General features: G+C 38.2%; 1 protein-coding gene across 1 annotated transcript in view; it reads right to left on the bottom strand.

Annotated features, from left to right (window-relative positions):
* LOC126106856 (nuclear RNA export factor 1-like) overlaps positions 1-20,973 on the bottom strand; it is a 169,068-nt gene that overhangs the window by 50,377 nt on the left and 97,718 nt on the right. The window contains exon 8 of the mRNA XM_049913252.1: positions 14,246-14,355. Coding sequence (XP_049769209.1) covers positions 14,246-14,355 — 110 coding nt within the window. The remainder of the gene's footprint in view (positions 1-14,245; positions 14,356-20,973) is intronic.

The following is a 20,973-nucleotide window of genomic DNA, read 5'->3' as shown; positions in this document are numbered from 1 at the left end:
TGAAAATATAGTATAATGTGTGGAGATAAAAAAATCTACTCACCACGTGGTGGCAGGAGAAAAATATATTAAAGATACAGAAATGTGCGACCTTTCAGAGTCACTAGCACCTTCTGACAGAAGGATTGATAGGAAAGGAAGAGGGACGAAGGACAGGAATTGACACGGTTTAGGATATGGGAAGACTTATCTCACCCCAGTGCAGACACCAACAATCAGTCTTTCCTTCTCATCCCATTCGGTAAATCTCCCCAGACTCAGGACTATTGGCAATTTTTCCATAACTTTCCCCCTGTCCTAAGCCTCACCAGTCCTTCTCCTTCATCCCTCGTACTTTCCCTTCAACCCTTCTGCCAAAAAGAGCCACTGGCTCCAAAAGCTTGGGCATTGCCATATAATTTATGTGCATTTTCTTCTGTCATCGCTTAATAAATGTTGGTTAGTCAATAAAACTGTTGGAAGTCATTTTGGAAATGATTAATATAGAAAGATCAACAGTTAATTTCAATCTGATGAAGAAACTCTAATATCATCGTCACCATTATCATCATCATAGTTCTGCTATGTTAGAGCATCTTTCGCATCCCCAATTCTAGCGGTCCATATCTTTCTTCTTAACACTGCCATAGGTGCTGCCCTCCAGTACTTTGTATGGAATCTGTAATCTCTTCCTTGCATGTCTTTTACATGCCCTTCTCAGACTGTTTTCACACAAACCTCCTTCTTTCATAAAATATGCCCTATCCAGTTTCTCTTCCCTCTTTTTATTACACTCAGTGATCATCTCCACTCTCTTACTCTTCTCAGTAATGCCTTATTTTCACCTATTCATCCAATTGGTTTTTGCAGTCTTCCTCCAAGTCCACATCTCAAAACCACACCGCCTCACTCCGTCTCTCTTCATAATTGCGCCATTTCAGCACTGTACACAACACTCCATACAAAGCACTTTATCAGTCTTTCCCTTAAACCATATTCCATATTGCTTCAGAAAACTCTCCTTCTCTTATAAAATGCCTCTTTCCCCATTGCTATCCTGGTTTTACTTTTTGTGCTTCACTTCCAGATACAGTTTATTCCACTTTCTATGTACTTAGGACTTCGTAAACGTTCTGATGTTCCCTAGTTCTGAATTGTCGTTACACTTTTATTTTCGCCTACATAAAATTACCTTTTTATTTCCTCCTAGATAAAATCAGACTTAATTAAAAGTGAATACAAGCACTTAAATTGTTTCTGATGTGGATGACATGATGACTGCTAATACAAAAAAAACGAGACAGAACCAGACATTCAGATAGATGTTACAATGTATGCTTCAGTATCTCAGAGAGGATTTATGATGTTACATAAAATTATCCACCTATACTACACTCACTCACTCTCACCTAAACTACAGCACAAATTCCTGTTTTCCAATAACCAACTGCAATAACAGTTCACTCTTTGCATCACTGCTATTCTTCGAGGCAAACCAGTCACTGGAAACGGTCAAATCTCTTAAATATCTGGGAGAATTTTTATGGAATTACCTGAATTGCAACAACCACGTAAAACTAGTTATAGGAAAAGTAAATAATACTGAAATTTGGCAGAAGAGTCCCTGCAAAATGTTTAGCCCAGTGTCAAAGGAAACAGTTTGCAAATCAATAGTTTGACCAACACTTGAGCACTGCTCCTCAGTCTGGGATCTAGTATCATGGTGTGTCCTTACTGTGCAAAGAAAATTCTGAGAGCATATGTTTGCAAAAGCTTTAACCATTCAATTGCTTTCTCCTACATAAAACTCACATACGGGCTATAAAGGTAAAATCACAAAAATTTAAGGTAATATGGAGGCTTATGAACAGTTGTTTTTTTCATACACCATTAGCAATTAGAAGAGGAAATGGGGAAGGTGACACTGGTACAAAAGACACCCTCTGCCACAGACTGTAAAGTAGCTTACTGAGTACAACATCTGTTCAAAAAACCCTGAAACTTTGTCCACAAAACTTTTCTACCCTTACTTTTTACTTATTGTGTATGGTCTCCTTTGAAACACTCTCCTCTACAACTGATACATTGCTCCCAATGTCATCCCCACTCCTTGAAGCAGTCTCGGGACACCTCTTGCTGGATTGTGCGAAGCACCATGTGCGAAGTTTCTTTCACGTCCATTGTTGCAAATGTTCGCCCTTTCAATGGTGTTTTCAACTTTGGAAATGAAAACAAGTCTTTAGGGGTCACGTCCGGAGAGTAAGAAGGATGACGCTGCACAGTGATTTCATTTTTTGTGCAATAGTCTTGCAACAATGGGGATGAATGCACAGGCGCATTACCATGATGCAAGAGTGACGATTTGTCTTGCCACATTTTGGGCCATTTCCTTCCCAACTGAAATGTTACATTCTTCTGTAAAATCTCCCAGTCAGTCAGTCTTCGACTGGCACACACAATTTCGTTGATGTTCTCAATACGGGTGTCATCAGTAGATGTTGAAGGGCATCTGTAGTGCCTTGAGAATTTCGGGGTAAATTCCAGAGACACTCATAATTCCATCATCTCGAACACATGTTATTTTAGGGATAAGTGTGGTAAAGTAGAAACATGTCTACTGCCCCACAATTATGTGTGTGCCGGACGGACGTGTATCAGACGGATGATCGGCGTGAGCAGGTAGTCGCTGAGCCCGCCTAAGAAGTTACACAGCCCGCTCAAGGAATAAATGCGTCGTACTCTGTGCAACGTAAAACATTATTGTTGTGAACATCTGAAGGTTAATGAAAGAAAAGAAGGGGCTTTTTATTCATTCATTCTCTCACCTACTGTCAAAGTCTGGACAGTTGTCTTGTTAAACTTGGAGAGATTTATAAACTGTATTTACAGAAAGATGATTGCAATAGCTTCTGTCGGACTGGAAGGTGTTGTGCTTGCAGGAAATGTTTCAGTGTATGAAAACTGTTGTGTTATAAAAATACAGTGAGACTGAGTTCAAAGTATTCTCAAGTGTACCGAGTTATTTAAAAGTATAGAAAAATTCCTCCACAGTAGCATCTATTCTTTGGAGAAGAAGCTGGGCCGAATATCGCAGCCGACTATCCTGAAAGAAGATTGGCGAAGCAACTCCAAGTAAGTTCAACAGCCAAGGGGGAGTGTGAGTCTTGCACACTAGTACCACGCTGCCACCCTTATTCACCGAAAACCGCCAGACATCCAAAATGAGGGCCATCTTTAACTTCCATGAGGCCATTTTAAGCCATGTGAATCATTCGTAACACTGAGTACAGCTTAAACACTCATCACTGTAGGCTACCTGCATCATTTGGTGTGGCTCTGTAAAGGCTTTCTTGGGTTTCACACAAAATGTAATGCAGACACGTTGTTCCTCTAACACCACCACCTCATAATTCACAAACTGTGCGACACAACATTCTTTTCAATACAGCACTAAACAGTAACTGGCAGACATACAATAACAAAACTTCCAGCTGTTACGCATTAAACAAAGGATTGTGCAGCGATGCCAACCGCATTTTGCACCAATGAAATTATGAATTTTCCACGATTTTTTGAACAGACCTCATAGAGGTATTGATATTATTATCTTAACAAATTTTCAATGTGTCCTGTCATTAATGTCTCTTATTGCAAGGGAACATGATAACTTAGGAAGAAAGTCTTTTACGTTTACGTTCATCGGTTAACGTAGAGTATTATCAAAAGTACGGTGAGTAACGTTAAAGAGTAATGCATTCATTTTTGTTATTAAACACAAGCAATGACAATACTTATACTCAAACAATCATAATTTTAGCAAGGAAGTAAACATTGTACTACATATTCCTCCTTGTTCAGTGTTACCTCATTGCAGTCTACTGCTGTGGAATGTAGGTAACAATGTATAGAGTACAGGCGTGTCCGAATGAGTATTACAGTATATCAATGAAAAGAATCATTTTTGAAAATATAATGTAATTGTATAGATGAAGAAAACCTACTCACCAAGCGGTGGGTGAAGAAACAATATCGAAATCTGCAAGCATATGGAGCTAGTGGCATCTTCTTTTGGCAGAAGGGTTGAATGGGTGAAGGAAAACGACTGCCATGTCTCCGCTGACCAAGGGTTCTGGGGAAGCTTTTCTGAACTGTCCCCATTTCCTAAACTTCATCAGCTCTTTTCTTTCATCTCTCTTCCTCCTCCTTCAATCCTTCTGCCAGAAGAAGGGGCCACAGGGTAAGAAAGCTTGCAAATTTCAATACTTTTATATATATTTTCTCCTGCCACTGCCTGGTGAGTAGATTTTTTTTTGTCCGTCCAATTACGATTACTACAGTCTGCAGCTGCACCGTCCTCCCCATCTCTGGAATCCGAGGCAGGAGACGATCAAGCTACAGCTGTAGAATCAATGTACAGTAACAGCCAAACAAAAAATGTCAAATTCTCTATATATGTGATTTGTAAAAGTAGTACACAGTAGGCAAATTAGAACTTTGAATTACATTTAGTATAATTTATAAGAACAATAAAAAGCTAATGTGTATAATGCCATAATACACTTTACAATGGATCAGGTGGAAAGTGAAAGTTATGAGAAACTGGACAGCAGAAAAACTGTCACAAACATAGCATATTTTATTTACGTACAACACACTTAATGTAAAAACAGATTGTCAAGACTTCATTGTACAACCAAATACTAAAGCCACATATGATGATACTTACAATCAGTCATCAGTCATCTGGTAATCTCACAACTCCTTTTGTAGCAGGATTCAAGGAATCCAGTTTACAACTGATGCTGTCGTCTGCAACACAGATGACAAGCTGATCGACAGCGACATCTGTGAAGCCGTCCAATTCTCACACCTGCTCCTTCAATTGCATAGAAAATCACGCAAAATTGTCACATTTTCTTATCACACACAACTGCTGACTTCTCGTGTTGTCAGCAGTAGTCCGTGGACAAGCGTCCAATTTTTTTTTCTGCATACTTAATATACTGAAGACAGAAACTCCAGTAAACCCACATATCATTAGTGAATTCCGCTGTACCAGTAATGACGAATTATTCCCTACATAGTTTTCAATGACACTACGCACAATCTGTTTCTTGCTGTTCTTCTGAGGATTTCCATACCTCTCATTCACTGCAGAACACACAACAATTTCATATGTTATCACAGCTGATACGAACAACAGGACTGTACATGTGCAACTAGCAGGAAAGGGAAAGCAACTGTCGAATTAGAATTGAAATGAGAATTAAACTCGTTAAGCACCTAACATAATGACTGGAAAAAAACAGTGAAGACTTGCAATGCTTTTTGTGTCTTATTGTGCCACTTAGATAAGAATAAAAATGAAATAACTAATAGATAAGTAGCAACCGTTTCCAGTGGTGTCACAACATCTGATCTAAATGCATTGCACTTGCTGAGCAGGAATTTGTTTACATATGAGTTGAATTTATGATAAACAAAGTAAAGGGGTATGTAGCCCCATACCAACACGTTATGTTTATAGGGTGATTCAGCCAAGACATTCACCTTAAATACTTACAGAAGTGCGTAAGATATCATCATTCTGTTTTTACCCAGATGATTTATGAAAATGTCCTGAATGAATTACGTATAGTCACTTTTTATAGCTCTTTTAATTATAGAGATATCAGCATCAATTTTGTTTTTTTACTAATATTATAGCAATTTAAGCAGCTAACCGTACCTTGAAAAGTGGTGTTCCACTCTTCAAAATCAATGACTAGTTTCTTAGAAATTACAATATTTAAAACTTTGGATTTATCTGTTTTGGAGACAAAACTGTCAGGTGTTTTATGTGGAAATTCGTGATTACATACCCAAGTAAGGAAATACATCACATCAGATATAGAGCGAACAGCATGTTGCAGCACCACGGTACCTGTATAAATGGGCCACAGAGGACATGTAGCTTTCACTCTGTGTGTGTGCCATCTGCAGCTCAACTGTTCTCTTTGCATACCTTCTGCAGTCTCTGTAAAGTATCATTTTTTGGTTTGTGAAAGGCATTTATTTTTCAAACTAACCAGCATTCGACACATGTGACAGACACACACAGAATAAAAGCCTGGTGCCCATTTTATAGTGCTACATTGCAGCACTGCTATCCTGTGTTTCCTCTCCACCCGATGTGACCCGTTTCCTTTTCCGGGTACGAGATCTTGAGCTTCTGCATAAGACAGCAATTGGTTTCATGTTCAAAACAGGTAAATCTGAAGTTATACATATTACAATTTCTCCAAAACTATTACTCAGATTCTGAAGAGCGAAACACCATTCAATTCTTCTCTTTTAGGATTATGGCACTAACAGCAGAAATAAGTATAATTCCATTTGACAAAGTGATCTCGATATTAATATATCTGTAATTACTACAGCTATCCAAAGAAACAATATGTGATTTAGTGAGGACTTTTTCACTATTTATTTGAGTGAAAACTGTATTATGGTATCTTAAACTCTTCATGAAATATCTAAGGTAAATTGTTTAGCTGAATCACCATAACATAAAAACTTATTTTTTTCCACAATTTTATAATAAAAGGTGGGCATATGATCTTTGCAACTAAGGAGTGACTGCCTGTCTAACCTCAGTGCCTCTATCAGAATATCTAAAAGCAGAACCAGGATGAAGCTATCAACGTGACCTCACAGATTGGCACTTTTGATTTTCATCACATTTATATGACTTGTAGGTAATGGATCCTAAAGCAGTATGGTGCAATTCTCAAAAATAATTAAAAAATAGAGTTCAAAAATTTTAAGATTCCAAGTGCTGTCCAACACAAAATGTTCAAGTGTATTGGTGTGTGGTTATGCTTGTAGTGCTTTGGTCTCCTTACAACATGGTCATTAATTATAATCCTGCTACCGGTAGATGTTTTTAAGTTTTATTTAAATTCATATGTACTATAAAACTGAAATATTAATTAAAAATAGTGATGTGGATCATACTGTATTAACGAAACTAACATTTTTCATTGTTCATTACTAATCACACAAAAAAGGGTCATTGTCATCTCTGTTTCCCCTTTATCCAGCATCAGGCTCAGCTGGGACATTTATGGTACTTCTCCCCTTTCCTCTGTCCTCCCAGCATTCTCCTTCTATAACAGTTTTGTTCCAGTCCTGATTCTTTCTTCTTAAACTTATCCTTACTTAGTCAATCCATATTGCTCCAGGACTCTCTCTCGCCCTCAAACTTGGTCTCCATCACCCATTTTGGTATTCTTCCATCTTCCATTCTCTTTACATGTTCAAACCATCTTAACCCGTTCTTCTGAATTCTGTCATTCAGGATTCCTAATCTAATTTCATTCCTAACATCTTCATTTCTCACTTTCTCTCTCCCCATTTTCCATAACATATTTCTTAGGAATTTCATTTCATTTCACTAACTTTAATTCTACTCTACCCTCTTCTTGTCATTGCATATGTCAGTATTGGTGTAAAGTATGCCTAGTACAGCACTTCCTTGCACTTCGTAGGCACCCGTCTTCCCCATACTAAGCCTCCCCACGCATTGGTAAAATGTAATGGTACGTTGCACCCTTTTGATAATTTCTTCCTTCATTCTTGCATTTTCTATCTTCACAATTCCTACTATTTAATGTTACCCACAGTTTCAATATCTTGTGCTTTAATGGTAATTTGTTCTCTGTCTCCTCTGGTCACCACCATAGTCTTGATCTTCTCCACATTGCATTTCATTCCATATATCTCAATATTTTTATTTAGCATGTCTCTTTGTTCCTTTACCTCCCAACTGTTGGTTCCCCCACATCATTATATGATTGGCGAATAGCAACAACTTCATCTCCCTTCTTCTATGAGCTCCTTTTGTCTCTTTCACAATTTCATTCTTCACCATCTATATACATAAAATTCAATCGCCACATGTATGAAAGGTCATCACTTGAGAACGGTTTTGGTGATTTGGATGATATATTTTTTGTGTTCATAATTGTTGGAACAAGATTGGCTTGAAAGAAATGTAAGAATATTCTTGGAAAATCCACCAGAAAAGTTGGAAATTTAGATGGCATTTTTGTTTGAAAATTTCAATAAAGGAAATGTGATAGTCGGTTTGACAGTTCTATTGTCATATGTTTTCATAACAATACAAAAAGATGTGATGCCTAGTTTGACAGCTCTGCTGTCACATATTTTCGTAACAACTACAAATTCTGCATTGAATATTGATATTCTTCAAAAAAGAATATGACTGAAAGGGATATTTCAGTGTGTTATTGATGGTGATAATATTTTTGGTGTGCTGGGAAGACTGAAGTGATGTTAGTTCATCATAATTTGGTGTGTTACAAACACCCAATTTCAGTTCGTGGTTTCTTTCTTTGGAAATAATGCCACCAGTGAGGCATCTGTCAGCACACACACAACACAAGCCAACTACACAACTGTTGAGTCAATGAGAACTGACAAAGAGTGTAGACGGTGTATGGAAACAAATAAAATAAGAATTTCTCAAGCGTGATCCATCATGATGTGTACAATTGAGTTTGACTTGCTCAGTAGGAGCTTACACACAAAATAATTTGGAACATCGACAAAACAGATGGCCAAACAACACAATTCGAGCTGAACACTTAGTGTTCAAATACAATCCAACAGTTGATTATGCCACGAATGTATTGGTCAACTTCGGAACAATGAATAATGCTTGTCAACATTGCAATGCTTTGAGGTTTTGACGCGGACTGCCAGGATTATGTTGTATGAGCAAAATGGTAAAATTACCACAATTGACACCACCATCAGATCGACTGGCGGCTTTGCTTTCTGGCCAAGAACCTCGACTGAAGCATTTCTTGCAGAACAAACAAAGGTACAACAGCTCCTTTCAAATAACATCACTTCAGGCAATATTATCAAAGAACAATTTATTTCACTTCAATGAATTCATGATCTTACTGAAATTGTTTCGTTTCACTTCACACAAATTCAAGGAAAGATTCAGTAGGATGAATCCCTTCTCAACTGACTGACAGATAATGCAAAGCCTAAACAATTGGGGACAGAGACATATTATGAAATAAAACTTCCAGTTAAACCAGCTGCGAGAAAGAACATGCTAAGCTGTGCTGTGAAATTGTGCACTTTTGTTTTCCTTTTCACAGTCATTTTTAACAGAAAATAATAAAATTGTGTTTTGGCTAACTTTATAATCCTACCTGTTCGTAAATTACAACCATGTGAAATTCTGTCATTAGTGCTACTATCCTCAAAGATCAAAAAAGGTCTCTCTCATATTCCGTGTACTAATCGTTTCAACTGATTTACCCATTCATTTCGACTTCTATTCCCAATCGAGGTTCTGTTTGCAATAACAATAAATAAGGTCAGTGAGAGGGGGAAAGAGATGGACAGATAGAGGGCAGAGGAGGAGATGGACAAAAGGAGAGGGGAGAAGGAGAGGCAAAGAGAGAGGGGGGAGGAGGACGATACAATGTATGTCCAATTCCAATACATGTTTAGCAATTGCGAAGTATTTCCGGGTTCGCTAATTATATATAACAATGGCGACACCACACTTCCTTATCTCAATTGATTAACATTACTAAGCCAATCAGTTCTTCCAACTTGGGTCTGGACACATCTGAAGCTTCTGTCACACATTCCTTGAAGAATTCCAGTAGTTTGTTTTCCAACTCCCAATACCTTTTCTCTTAGAACATGATAAAAGCCCTCAACTAAGTCATGAGATGTCTGCACCAAACCTTTCCCATACTCAATACAAATAAAACATTTCTTTCCCATACTCAATATAAATAAAATGTTTTTAAGAATTTAATATTTGCATTTTTGAAATTATGTTTGTATTTTTAAAATCTCCTCAAATAAGAAAATATTTTAACTTCTATTCGATTCTGCCCATTTTTGTACCAAATATTAATTAATTACAAAAATGAAAATATATTATTTTTATTAAAAACATGAGTCACATCAAAATTTGTTAATTAAAATTTCAATTTATTAATAAATATGGAATTGATACATAACTTCAAGAAATCTGTATTTGCTGAGAATCATACCAGTGAACTCATAACAACAGGGCTGCAACACTATACACTATGCTACATGCATTCTGCTTCGAATGGTAGGAAAGTTTTGACTGTGATAGCACTTGGAAAACTTCAAAGTACATTATTTCAAGTATCTTTGAGAACTGTATTGTGCTGGATTACAAAATTGATGTTTGGACTCTGTCTCATGACCTACGAGTCTGAACAAAATCAAAGACGGCCATTCTGTAAGGTTCTAACATATCTCTTGATAAAGATGCAAGGGTGAACTCTTATGCTTGACTGAACAGTCGCTAAGGGACTGTAGTGGCATATGTGGGCTGGCAAATAATGGAAACTGATTAATAATTGCTGCTTGAATAATTGGAAAAAAATGATTGGAAAGAAGAGTTGAAAGATATTGGAAGGTAGTTTATAAATTTGTAGACATATCCTGGTTGAACTTTAACTGATACCAATATCAACAGACTTTCAGTATCAATACATTCATGGTCAATATTCACGATTTGCGTTACTATCATCTTCACATTGTGCATAGTCTCGATTATAACAATGCCGATGCAGGATCACTCCTCTGCTCCTCGTGCAAATTCCTCTCGCCTGCTCCAAACCTCACGATGCAGGATCTCGGTGGCAGGCGAAATGATGAACAGACAGTGACACACATCTCACATATGTGAATTAATTTCATCCTCCTGATAACTTTTTATAACACTTTTAATGTACGGTTGAGGAGGACGAGGAGATTAGTGTTTAACGTCCTGCCGACAATGAGGTAATTAGAGACGGAGCGCAAGCTCGGGTGAGGAAAGGATGGGGAATGAAATCGGCCATGCCCTTTCAAAGGAACTGACCCGGCATTTGCCTGAAGCAATTTAGGGAAATCACGGAAAACCTAAATCAGGATGGCCGGAGACGGGATTGAACCGTCGTCCTCCCGAATGCGAGTCCAATGTGCTAACCACTGCGCCATCTCGCTCGGTTGTATGGTTGAGACACACATTTTTTAACAATGCTAGTAAGACAGAGCCAAGCATACGTCCGCATGCTACTACTTATAGAAACAAAGAGGTGAAGATACAGCAATTAATAAACTGAAGAGAATATTTCTTTGCTTGGTTTTTTTTTTTCCTTCCTTCCATGCAGATGTATCAAAACATTATCTTTGCCACAAATAATTTACATTTGGCATTGTGTATATATAGCTTACATGTATGGGGGGGAAACAAAAACAACAATTCAACATAATTGCCTGCCCCCCCCCCCCCCCCTTTAACTGAGGTGCACAGTGTCTCAGCTTATTTCCCTTTTTTAGGGTTGATAATCCTGGATGGTATGGTCATAGCCTTTATTTTCAGCCATTGGAGTTATCCTGAATGGTTATCAATTTATATGGACATGTCAGCTTCTTTTAACACATATAACTTTTCCCTCCTAACAAAGTGCTTGCTGTAACCGCATAGCCCATTTGTTGTCAGTCAGCATCTGCACAGTGTTCAACTTGCAATGCATGCACCCGCAACGTAACATATGTTATACGAGGTGGACAGAGTATCTGTGTCATGCATTCACAGTTGCTTTCACTACACAAATTCATGAAGCTTGTGTTCAGCAGCGTGATCCTTTGTGAAATCTTTGGTGCAGTGACAACTGGTTTCCATATCGGCGGCCCGAGGAATTTATTTCACCTCGTGACTCTCACTTATTCAGTGGGGACACCAGCCGTACATCTGACATCCATCAATAAGGTAAGTTCCTTGCCACTTTTATGACATTGTCGAACATGGAAAATTCATGTTATACGAAGTATTTATCATGAGCACAACCACATATTGTTTTATCACACGCACACTTAACACTTTGCAGCCAGGTTTCGTATGTTTTTGCGCTTTGTTTTTGAACGTCTTTCATAAAGCTGCATTACATAAAGTTTCTGTAGTGTCCTTTCCACATACTACACACATAATAAAATACAAATACAATTACAAAATACACTTATTTATTTGCTGACATGCCATTATTGCCACTTATATACATTAGGGTCTGTAAGATATTTTCTCTCCTTTTTATATATAGTGTCACTGCATGTCATTTTGTTTTCATTTCTATTACTTTATTCAATTCAAATTATGTGAGTACACATTTTAAACTCATTTGGTTATACATTCTTCGTATAACATTCATACAATAATAGAGTGTGTTTTCAATTATAGCACAGATTGATATACATTTCCTTTCAATGTACAATAATTTCTTGTGGGAGTATATTTATCAATTCAAAAGAATCAAAGAAGTAAACAAAAGTTGCAGCAGCTTCCTACCCTTACCACTGAAAATGGCTTCAAATTCAAAATCAGCATTCCTGGCGTGTCTCGTTTGTAGGCAGAATTTAATTTTAATTTGCTCCTTCAATGTTTTTACAATTCCCAATCTCGCAGACTTGTAAAAAATACAATGAAAGTTTCATTAGTTTCTTGTAACAATAAAGTGATTCATTTATCTCAAAATTTTTTTTATCTCAACAATTGAAAGTACATTCATATTTCACTCGGCACCGTACTTTAAACGGTCGCTACTGAATAGTGGCATATGTGGGCGGGCAAATAATGGGAACTGATTAATAACTGCTGCTTGAATAAACAGAAAAAATTGATTGGAAAGAAAAGTTGAAAGAGATTGCAAGGTAATTTATAAATCTGTACACATATCCTGGGTGAAGTATAACTGATACCAATATCAACAGACCTTCAATATCAATACATTCAAGGTCAACATTCACAATTTGCATGACGTACTGCTTAACAATAATTCCATTGTGCGGAGTTTTGATTATAACAATAGCAATGCAGAATCATTCCTTTGCTGCTTGTGCAAATTCCTCTTCTCTGCTCCATGCCTCCTGATGCAGGATCTCGGTGGTGGGCGAAATGATGAACAGACAGGGACACATATCTCACATATGCAAATTAATTTTACCTTTCTAACAACTTTTTATAGCACCTTTAATGTACGGTTGAGATACACATTTTTTTAACAGTGCTGGTATGATGGATCCAAGAATACGTCTGCATGCTAATACTTATGGAAACAAACTAGTGAAGATACATGAATTAATAATTTGAAGAGCATGTTTCTCCTTTTTTTTCATGGAGCTGTATCAAAACATTATCTCTGCTACAAAACAACTCGTTAATTTACCTTTGGCGTTATCTGTACATAGCTTACATGTATAAAAGAACGAATATATACGATATCATTTCAAGTGAAAATTTGCAAGATTATGTCAGTTATGTTGAATGAATGGCAAAAAAGCTATTTCTTTTGGTTGTACTTATCAAAAAGCAAAGTCTTGAAAAAAATTATACACAGTACACTGATGCTATAAAAATCTTTGTTCTCCGATAATTATAATTCTTGTATCTGTGAACTGTGAGACATTAGGTTGTCTTCTTGGTCTCATTCTGGCATCAATACTATAAGGATGTGAGCTGTATCTTTTTGCCAATAATTATTGGAAAGTTGAAATTTAAACATTTTTCACTCAGTAAGAAGACAAACCTCTCTGCAGTTCTGTTTTATTTAAATTGGGCAATTAATTTCTTGCTATTTAAATTAAACTGGGTGTGCTTGTTTGGTGATGCAACAATCAAGCACCATAAGCATCCTATCACTGGTTATTTTATTACAAAAAATTGAGCCTGCATCTTAATTTGAAGTCTGACTAACTTTTACAAATAACTACTTTTGTATGGACATTAACTACATACACAGTCGACTGCCACCAAGTCGTCAACCAACAGTGACTTTTTGGCCAGAAGCTCATTTTTATTCATTCTATTAAAGTCAATGAATATAATTTCATTTAAAATAAAAATAATCAGTATTTTCAAGAATTTCAATCACAAATGAGAATAGTTGCGCTTTCTTTTGTTTATTGCCTTTGGAGTGGATCCTTTTGTTCAAGGCTTTAAGTTCCTTACACTCTGGAAAATTAATTTATATGAAAGGGACTCAGAAACCAATGGTATCCTTGAAATATAAACCCATTGTGTATCTAAATAAACACAAAACAAACAATGAACAAAATTTTGTATTTTGGTAGTACACATCACTCACTTTCAATCTACATAACATTCAACTGAAAAATATACAGGGATAAAGCAGAAGTAGACACCACCAACCTTATGTAGGTCTCATCGTTTCTGTGTCTCCCGCACACAGGATTTTTGTTCAAATACAATTCTCTGATAGGTACAGAACTGAAGATCGTCAGATCAGAAGTAGTTGTAATCTGAAAACCATTCCAGAGTTAATGAACATCAAGTAGCACACACTCTCAATTGCACGTTAACAACTTACTTTTTTCACACAACTAGGTTGGAAAACAACCATTCATATTACACATACATGGTACAAATTAGAAAAGAAACATCAGATGTCAACATCTTGTAACTCTGGGAAAAGCACAGTGACATATTTTTCTCAAAACACAGTGAAAGAGACATCTCATTTTTGGAGCTTCCACTTTACAAAATTCCTGCTGACAAGCCTGGTTGTAGCAATTTCAGTTGAATTGTTTTACATACATCACCTCAAATCTATTTCTTAGCACTGGATTTCTAAATACATTGCTTCATTATTACATTTATTGTTCTTTAATGACAGGCAATGATTCAATTAAATTAAGTATAAAAATTTAAAAACCTTCCGGTAACTTTTCCATGGTCGCAACCTGAGGCAACTATTTGTGAGGGTTGCCGACGCCTTTTATAACCAGCATCCAGGCAATGATTTGTGATCTATTTTGGAGCAGGTAAGGAAGCATATGCTGCCAGACAATACAAACAGTGGTGTACACAAAATTGATGTTTTCAGATTGGCTAGTACAGAGCTGTCAGTGGTGGGTAGGAGACGGCACATATGTCTTTCACTTCAGAACTGTTTGGTATTTTCGTAGCAGCGGAACACAGTACAATAGGGCACTGCATTTTTGCATACATTGCCCTAAATACCACACCAGCCATTGCAAGGTGGCAGATATTTCATTGCAGTATGATGCTATGATGGACTACAATTTTCATAAAAACATGACACATTATTAATAAGAAGCCACTGGGTCCCAATAAAAGGGTGAGTGCACCTGAAAACATCACGACTGTCAGCAATCGTGTGTGGGAGGGGTGGGGACTGGGGAGCAGGAGAGGACTGTGGGGCAGATGCCTCTGGTGGCAAGGTTTTTAGGGGCACAAAAAATTGTAAAATACAATATTTATCATAAAATAAAAAACAATATTTCTGGGATCACACAGGATCCGCATCATAACTGATGTCCTATGTTAATGTTTTTCCAACAGTTATTATTTTACACATCTGGTCGTGGGAGTGGGTGTCGTCCCCACCCTCAACCCTCCCGGAAACATCTTGAGAAGTACACAGCTGAACATACACTACTAGCCATTAAAATTGCTACACCACGAAGATGACGTGCTACAGACGCGAAATTTAACTGACAGGAAGAAGATGCTGTGATATGCAAATGATTAGCTTTTCAGAGCATTCACACAAGGTTGGCACTGGTGGCGACACCTACAGCGTGCTGACATGAGGAAAGTTTCCAACCAATTTCTCATACACAAACAGCAGTTGACCGGCGTTGCCTGGTGAAACGTTGTTGTGATGCCTTGTGTAAGGAGGAGAAATGCGTTTCATCACGTTTCCGACTTTGATAAAGGTCAGATTGTGATTGCAGTTTATCGTACCGCGACATTGAATCAGTGGGTTCAGGAGGGTAATACGGAACGCCGTGCTGGATCCCAACGGCCTCATATCACTAGCAATCGAGATGACAGGCATCTTATCCGCACGGCTGTAATGGATTGTGCAGCCACGTCTCGATCCCTGAGTCAACAGATGGGGACGTTTGCAAGACAACAACCATCTGCACGAACAGTTCGACGGCGTTTGCAGCAGCATGGAGTATCAGCTCGGAGACCATGGCTGCGGTTACCCTTGATGCTGCATCACAGACAGGAGCACCTGTGATGGTGTACTCAACGACGAACCTGGGTGCACAAATGGCAAAACGTCATTTTTTTGGATGACTCCAAGTTCTGTTTACAGCATCATGATAGTTGCATCTGTGTTTGGCGACATCACGGTGAACGCACATTGAAAGCGTGTATTCACCGTCGCCATATTGGCGTATCACCTGGCGTGATGGCTGTTGTTGTTGTGGTCTTCAGTCCTGAGACTGTGCAAGCTTCTTTATGTCCCAGTACGTACTGCAGCCTACATCATTCTGAATCTGCTTAGTGTATTCATCTCTCGGTCTCCCTCTATGATTTTTACCCTGCACACTGCCCTCCAATACTAAATTGCTGATCCCTTGATGCCTCAGAACATGTCCTACCAACAGATCCCTTCTTCTAGTCAAGTTGTGCCACAAACTCCTCTTCTCCCCAACCCTATTCAGTACCTCCTCATTAGTTATGTGATTTACCCATCTAATCTCCAGCATTCTTCTGTAGCACCACATTTCAAAAGCTTCTATTGTCTTCTTGTCTAAACTATTTATTGTCCATGTTTCACTTCCATACATGGCTACACTCCATACAAATACTTTCAGAAACGTGGCGTAATGGTATGGGGTGCCATTGGTTACACGTCTCGGTCACCTCTTGTTCGCATTCACTGCACTTTGAACAGTGGACGTTACATTTCAGATGTATTACGATCCATGGCTCTACCCTTCATTCGATCCCTGTGAAACCCTACATTTCAGCAGGATAATGCACGACCGCATGTTGCAGGTCCTGTACGAGCCTTTCTGGATACAGAAAATGTTCGACTGCTGCCCTGGCCAACACATTCTCCAGATATCTCACCAACTGAAAACGGTTGGTGAATGGTGGCCGAGCAACTGGCTTGTCACAATATGCCAGTCACTACCCTTGATGAACTGTGGTATCGTGTTGGAGCTGCATGGCCAGCTGTACCTGTACCCGCCATCCAAGCTCTGTTTGACTCAATGCCCAGGTATATCAAGGCCGTTATTACGGCCAGAGGTGGTTGTTCTGAGTACTGATTTCTCAGGATCTATGCACCCAAACTGCGTGAAAATGTAATCACACATCGGTTCTAGTATAATGTAATTGTCCAATGAATACCCGTTTATCATCTTGGTGTAGCAATTTTAATGGCCAGTAGTGTACTTCTCTCCTTTTCCACTACCCCACTACCCCCCTCCCCCTCCCCCCTGCCCACCATCTAACTTCCCGACTGCACATAGCTGTCCTACCCTCTCTCCAACTTGTCCCTATGTGCTCCCCAGCAGCACCTCACTGTTCCCCACCCCTACCCTACTATCGCTCCCCCCTTCCCGCCCCACCCTCCTCCTTACCCGCACCCAGTTGCTACTCCCATCGTGCACTGGTGCTGTTGCTTGCAGTGTGGCTTCAGTTGCCTGAGACTGCAGTTTTGTGTGTGTGTGTGTGTGTGTGTGTGTGTGTGTGTGTGTGTGTGTGTGTGTGTGTGTGTTGCCTATTTTTGACGAAGGTCTTGTGGTTGAAAGCTTATTTGTTAAAGTCTTTTTGTTGTGCCTATCTGCGACTCAGCATCTACATTTCATGGTGAGTAGCAACTTTTCTTTTCATAATATTGTTACATTCCATCCTGGATTTTTCATTGTTTGAGAGGGGTATTACAGTTACCCCAAGCAAGTTTTTTGTTCACAATTTATTAGTTATTGCAAATAATGGACTACATTTTTTGCATTTGCACACTGAAACATTTGTCAAAAGAAAAAAATTGTAATTTAATGTAGACCAGAAAAATAAAAAATCTAAAGAAGTAAGCTGCAGTAGCATGAATACTCTACACAATGTACCTTGTAACAGTGATTTCTGACTAACTACACGGCTTATTTTGCACGTCTTGTCCTGCTTGCCATTCCTGTTCTTACTCGTAAATATGTACCACAACCTACTGTTGCCCCAGTAGTCTTCTTGCCTTCACCAGTGCTGCTGTGTCAACTAAAAACTTTCTACATCAGTTAGCTATTAGTTGTGTTCATTTATTAGTCGTTTATATGCATTCTTTACAATTATTTTTTCATAATGTACCTCACCCATAATGTCTTTAAGAAAGAAATCTGGTGGCCAATGCAGGAAAGGTAAAAAGCAGAACAGGAACTGCTTTCTAAACGAACTGGAAGTCGTGACAGATTTACTGTGAAAACTGCTCCAGTTCTAAGTACACCAGAACTTACTAGCTCATACAATCTGAAGTCCATACGCTGTTCACTCTCTACAGCACAAGCAGAGACAACTTTGCCCGAAAATGCTTTGACGACTATGCAGAAAATCACTCTCTAAGAGCAGACTGATTTGAAAGTTTTCACTGACATTAGCAATCGGACAGAAAATGGTAAGACTTTGAAAAATGAATTAAGAGAGGGACATGTGAAAACAGAATAAAGACTCATTTTTTGAACAGATAAAACAGATTAATCTGAGGATTGTTTTTGTATGAAACTAGAAAATGGTGAGAGGAATTTAAGGATACAGTCGTGGTATTCTCCTGTGTGTCACTTACTGCTTTTCTCACATGCTTATAAAAAAATAAAGGAACAAGTTCTTCTGTACAGTCACACTGTTCTAAAAAATGGAAAAATTTTAAACTCAGAGTATTAAATCATAAAAAAAGTTGTCATCACGTTGAAGGGTTTGAAAACTGGAAAGAAATCTTTCAAGCTCCGTGTAAAATACAAACCTGTTGTGAATCGTCATCTTCGCAAAGCTCAGCAGACAGATGACTGTGTTGTATCTTATCTTTCTTCACAAAGTCAAAATGAATTCATTAAACTTTGTGGTGGTCACATCAGAACAGAGATATTTAAGGAATTGCTAACAAGTATGGCTAAGTGTTTCTCCGTCACAATTGCTAGCGTACCAGATATATCGCATACCAAGCAAATGTCTCGAGTAATTGTTGTGTATACAAGTATATACTGAAGGTTCAGAAGTCACTGTAGAGAAATCTTCATTGACTTCATCCTATTACATGGGAAATCATCCAATGAAATTGCACAACAAATTTGTGAAAAGTTGTAATAAGGTGGTCTAAGACTGGAGTAGTACTGTGGACAATGTGGATATGATAATGCTGCAACTGTGGCTGGACACATTAGTGGTGTTCAGATATATATTTTGGCTGTAAAACCCCAAATCAGTGTTTGTGTGACGTTAACAATTACTCACTTAATCTTGCTGGAGTACTTGCAGCTAGTGTTGGAACAATGTCTACCTTTTTTTTTGGCACTGTGCAAAATGCGTACTCATTGTAACAACATTATCTACGTGATTGTTCCAATTTAAGTTTTCCGTAACTGTAATCTCTCAGTATTTACTTGAATCCACAGCCTTCAGATTTGTGTGATTTATCATGTAACTGGAATTTAGCAGATTTCTGTTAGTACTCATGTGAATGACTTCACACTTTTTTGTTATTTTGAATCAACTGCCACTTTTTCACCAGACAGATCTCTTGTCTAAATCATTTTGACGATCTAATGACTTAAAAAGACAGTACATGACAGAACCATCTGGAAACAATCTACAACGGCTACTCAGATTGTCACCTACCGTATTTACTTGAATCTAAGCTGCACTTTTTTCCGGTTTTTTGTAATCCAAAAAACTGCCTGCGGCTTAGAATCGAGTGCAAAGTAAGTGGAAGTTCTGAAATACGTTGGTAGGAGCCGCCACAACTAACTTCTGCCGTCGAATATATGTAGCGCTACACAGGCATGCTTTGCAGGCACAAAGATAAATACTGGCGCCAAAACCCCTGCGTCAGTAAATAAATTTCAAAAAAAAAGGTGGCCGACGAGCTTTTTTCTCCGCACTGAATTTCGACCACTGGATTTTCTTACAGTATCCAACAAAGTAAATACAAATTCCGTATTGTTCATCTTCGAGTGTAGCAGCTTTTCAATGTAATACAAAAATCCGACTGGCAAGACTGACTGCAATGTTTGTCAGTATGGCCAATTCTACTTTGAATTTTTTCCTACCTGTGAGAAGAGATGGTTGCTAATTGGAACTTTAATGAATTGTGAATCACATGCAGTATTCTCTTCACCATAAGAATAATACGAATGTAAACATTTTGCCATGTATTCTTTCGTGTTTGCTGCTATCTCATTTAAATCCTGTCTGCCTAATAAACTACGAAACTAGAGTGAGACAACAGCAAACACGAAAGAATACACATATCATGTCATGTTTATATTTGTATTATTCTTATGCCTAATAGTGATACAGTCAGAAATGAAGCACGGCAATTGACTAGATTTTTAAATCTAAGATGACTCTAATTTCTGTGCAGAAAGTAATGTACTAAAGAGGCATCTGCAAAGATTTTCAAACGGAGAAAAATTTTCGCTAAACTCTCGTTCAGAACATCTTCTATCATACGCAGTTTATTATTTGGTTCTTGTTGATCATTATCAGAGAAAGCACCAGTATAAATAACAACAAATAGCAGTCCCTTGCCATTGTTTCGCTAATGAGACGATTCCTCTCTTTTTTTTAATTTTAAGCGGCAATAGAGCGCACAAAAGCAAGCCATGCCGAGAGCGGCGACAGGTCGTGAACACTCATTATCAGAATGCGACAAACAATGTGTGACACAGTACAATAATGCATTTTCAGCTTAGAGTGACGTAAACACCTATAACAAAGTAATGGCACTTATCAGATCAAAGAAAAATAAGCAATCAATTCAACCCAGACGAAGCACGTGAAAAAGGAAGGGTACCCGTATAAATACGGACGGAGCGCCTGACGCATAGCAATGGCTACCTGGTAAAGCTTAACTGCTAAGCTTACGACACGAACCAAACTACTGT

Source organism: Schistocerca cancellata, chromosome 10, assembly GCF_023864275.1.
Source record: "Schistocerca cancellata isolate TAMUIC-IGC-003103 chromosome 10, iqSchCanc2.1, whole genome shotgun sequence".
In the NCBI taxonomy this organism is placed as follows: domain Eukaryota; kingdom Metazoa; phylum Arthropoda; class Insecta; order Orthoptera; family Acrididae; genus Schistocerca; species Schistocerca cancellata.
Note: the sequence above shows the minus strand (reverse complement) of the source record. Positions and strands in the feature narration are given on the sequence as shown.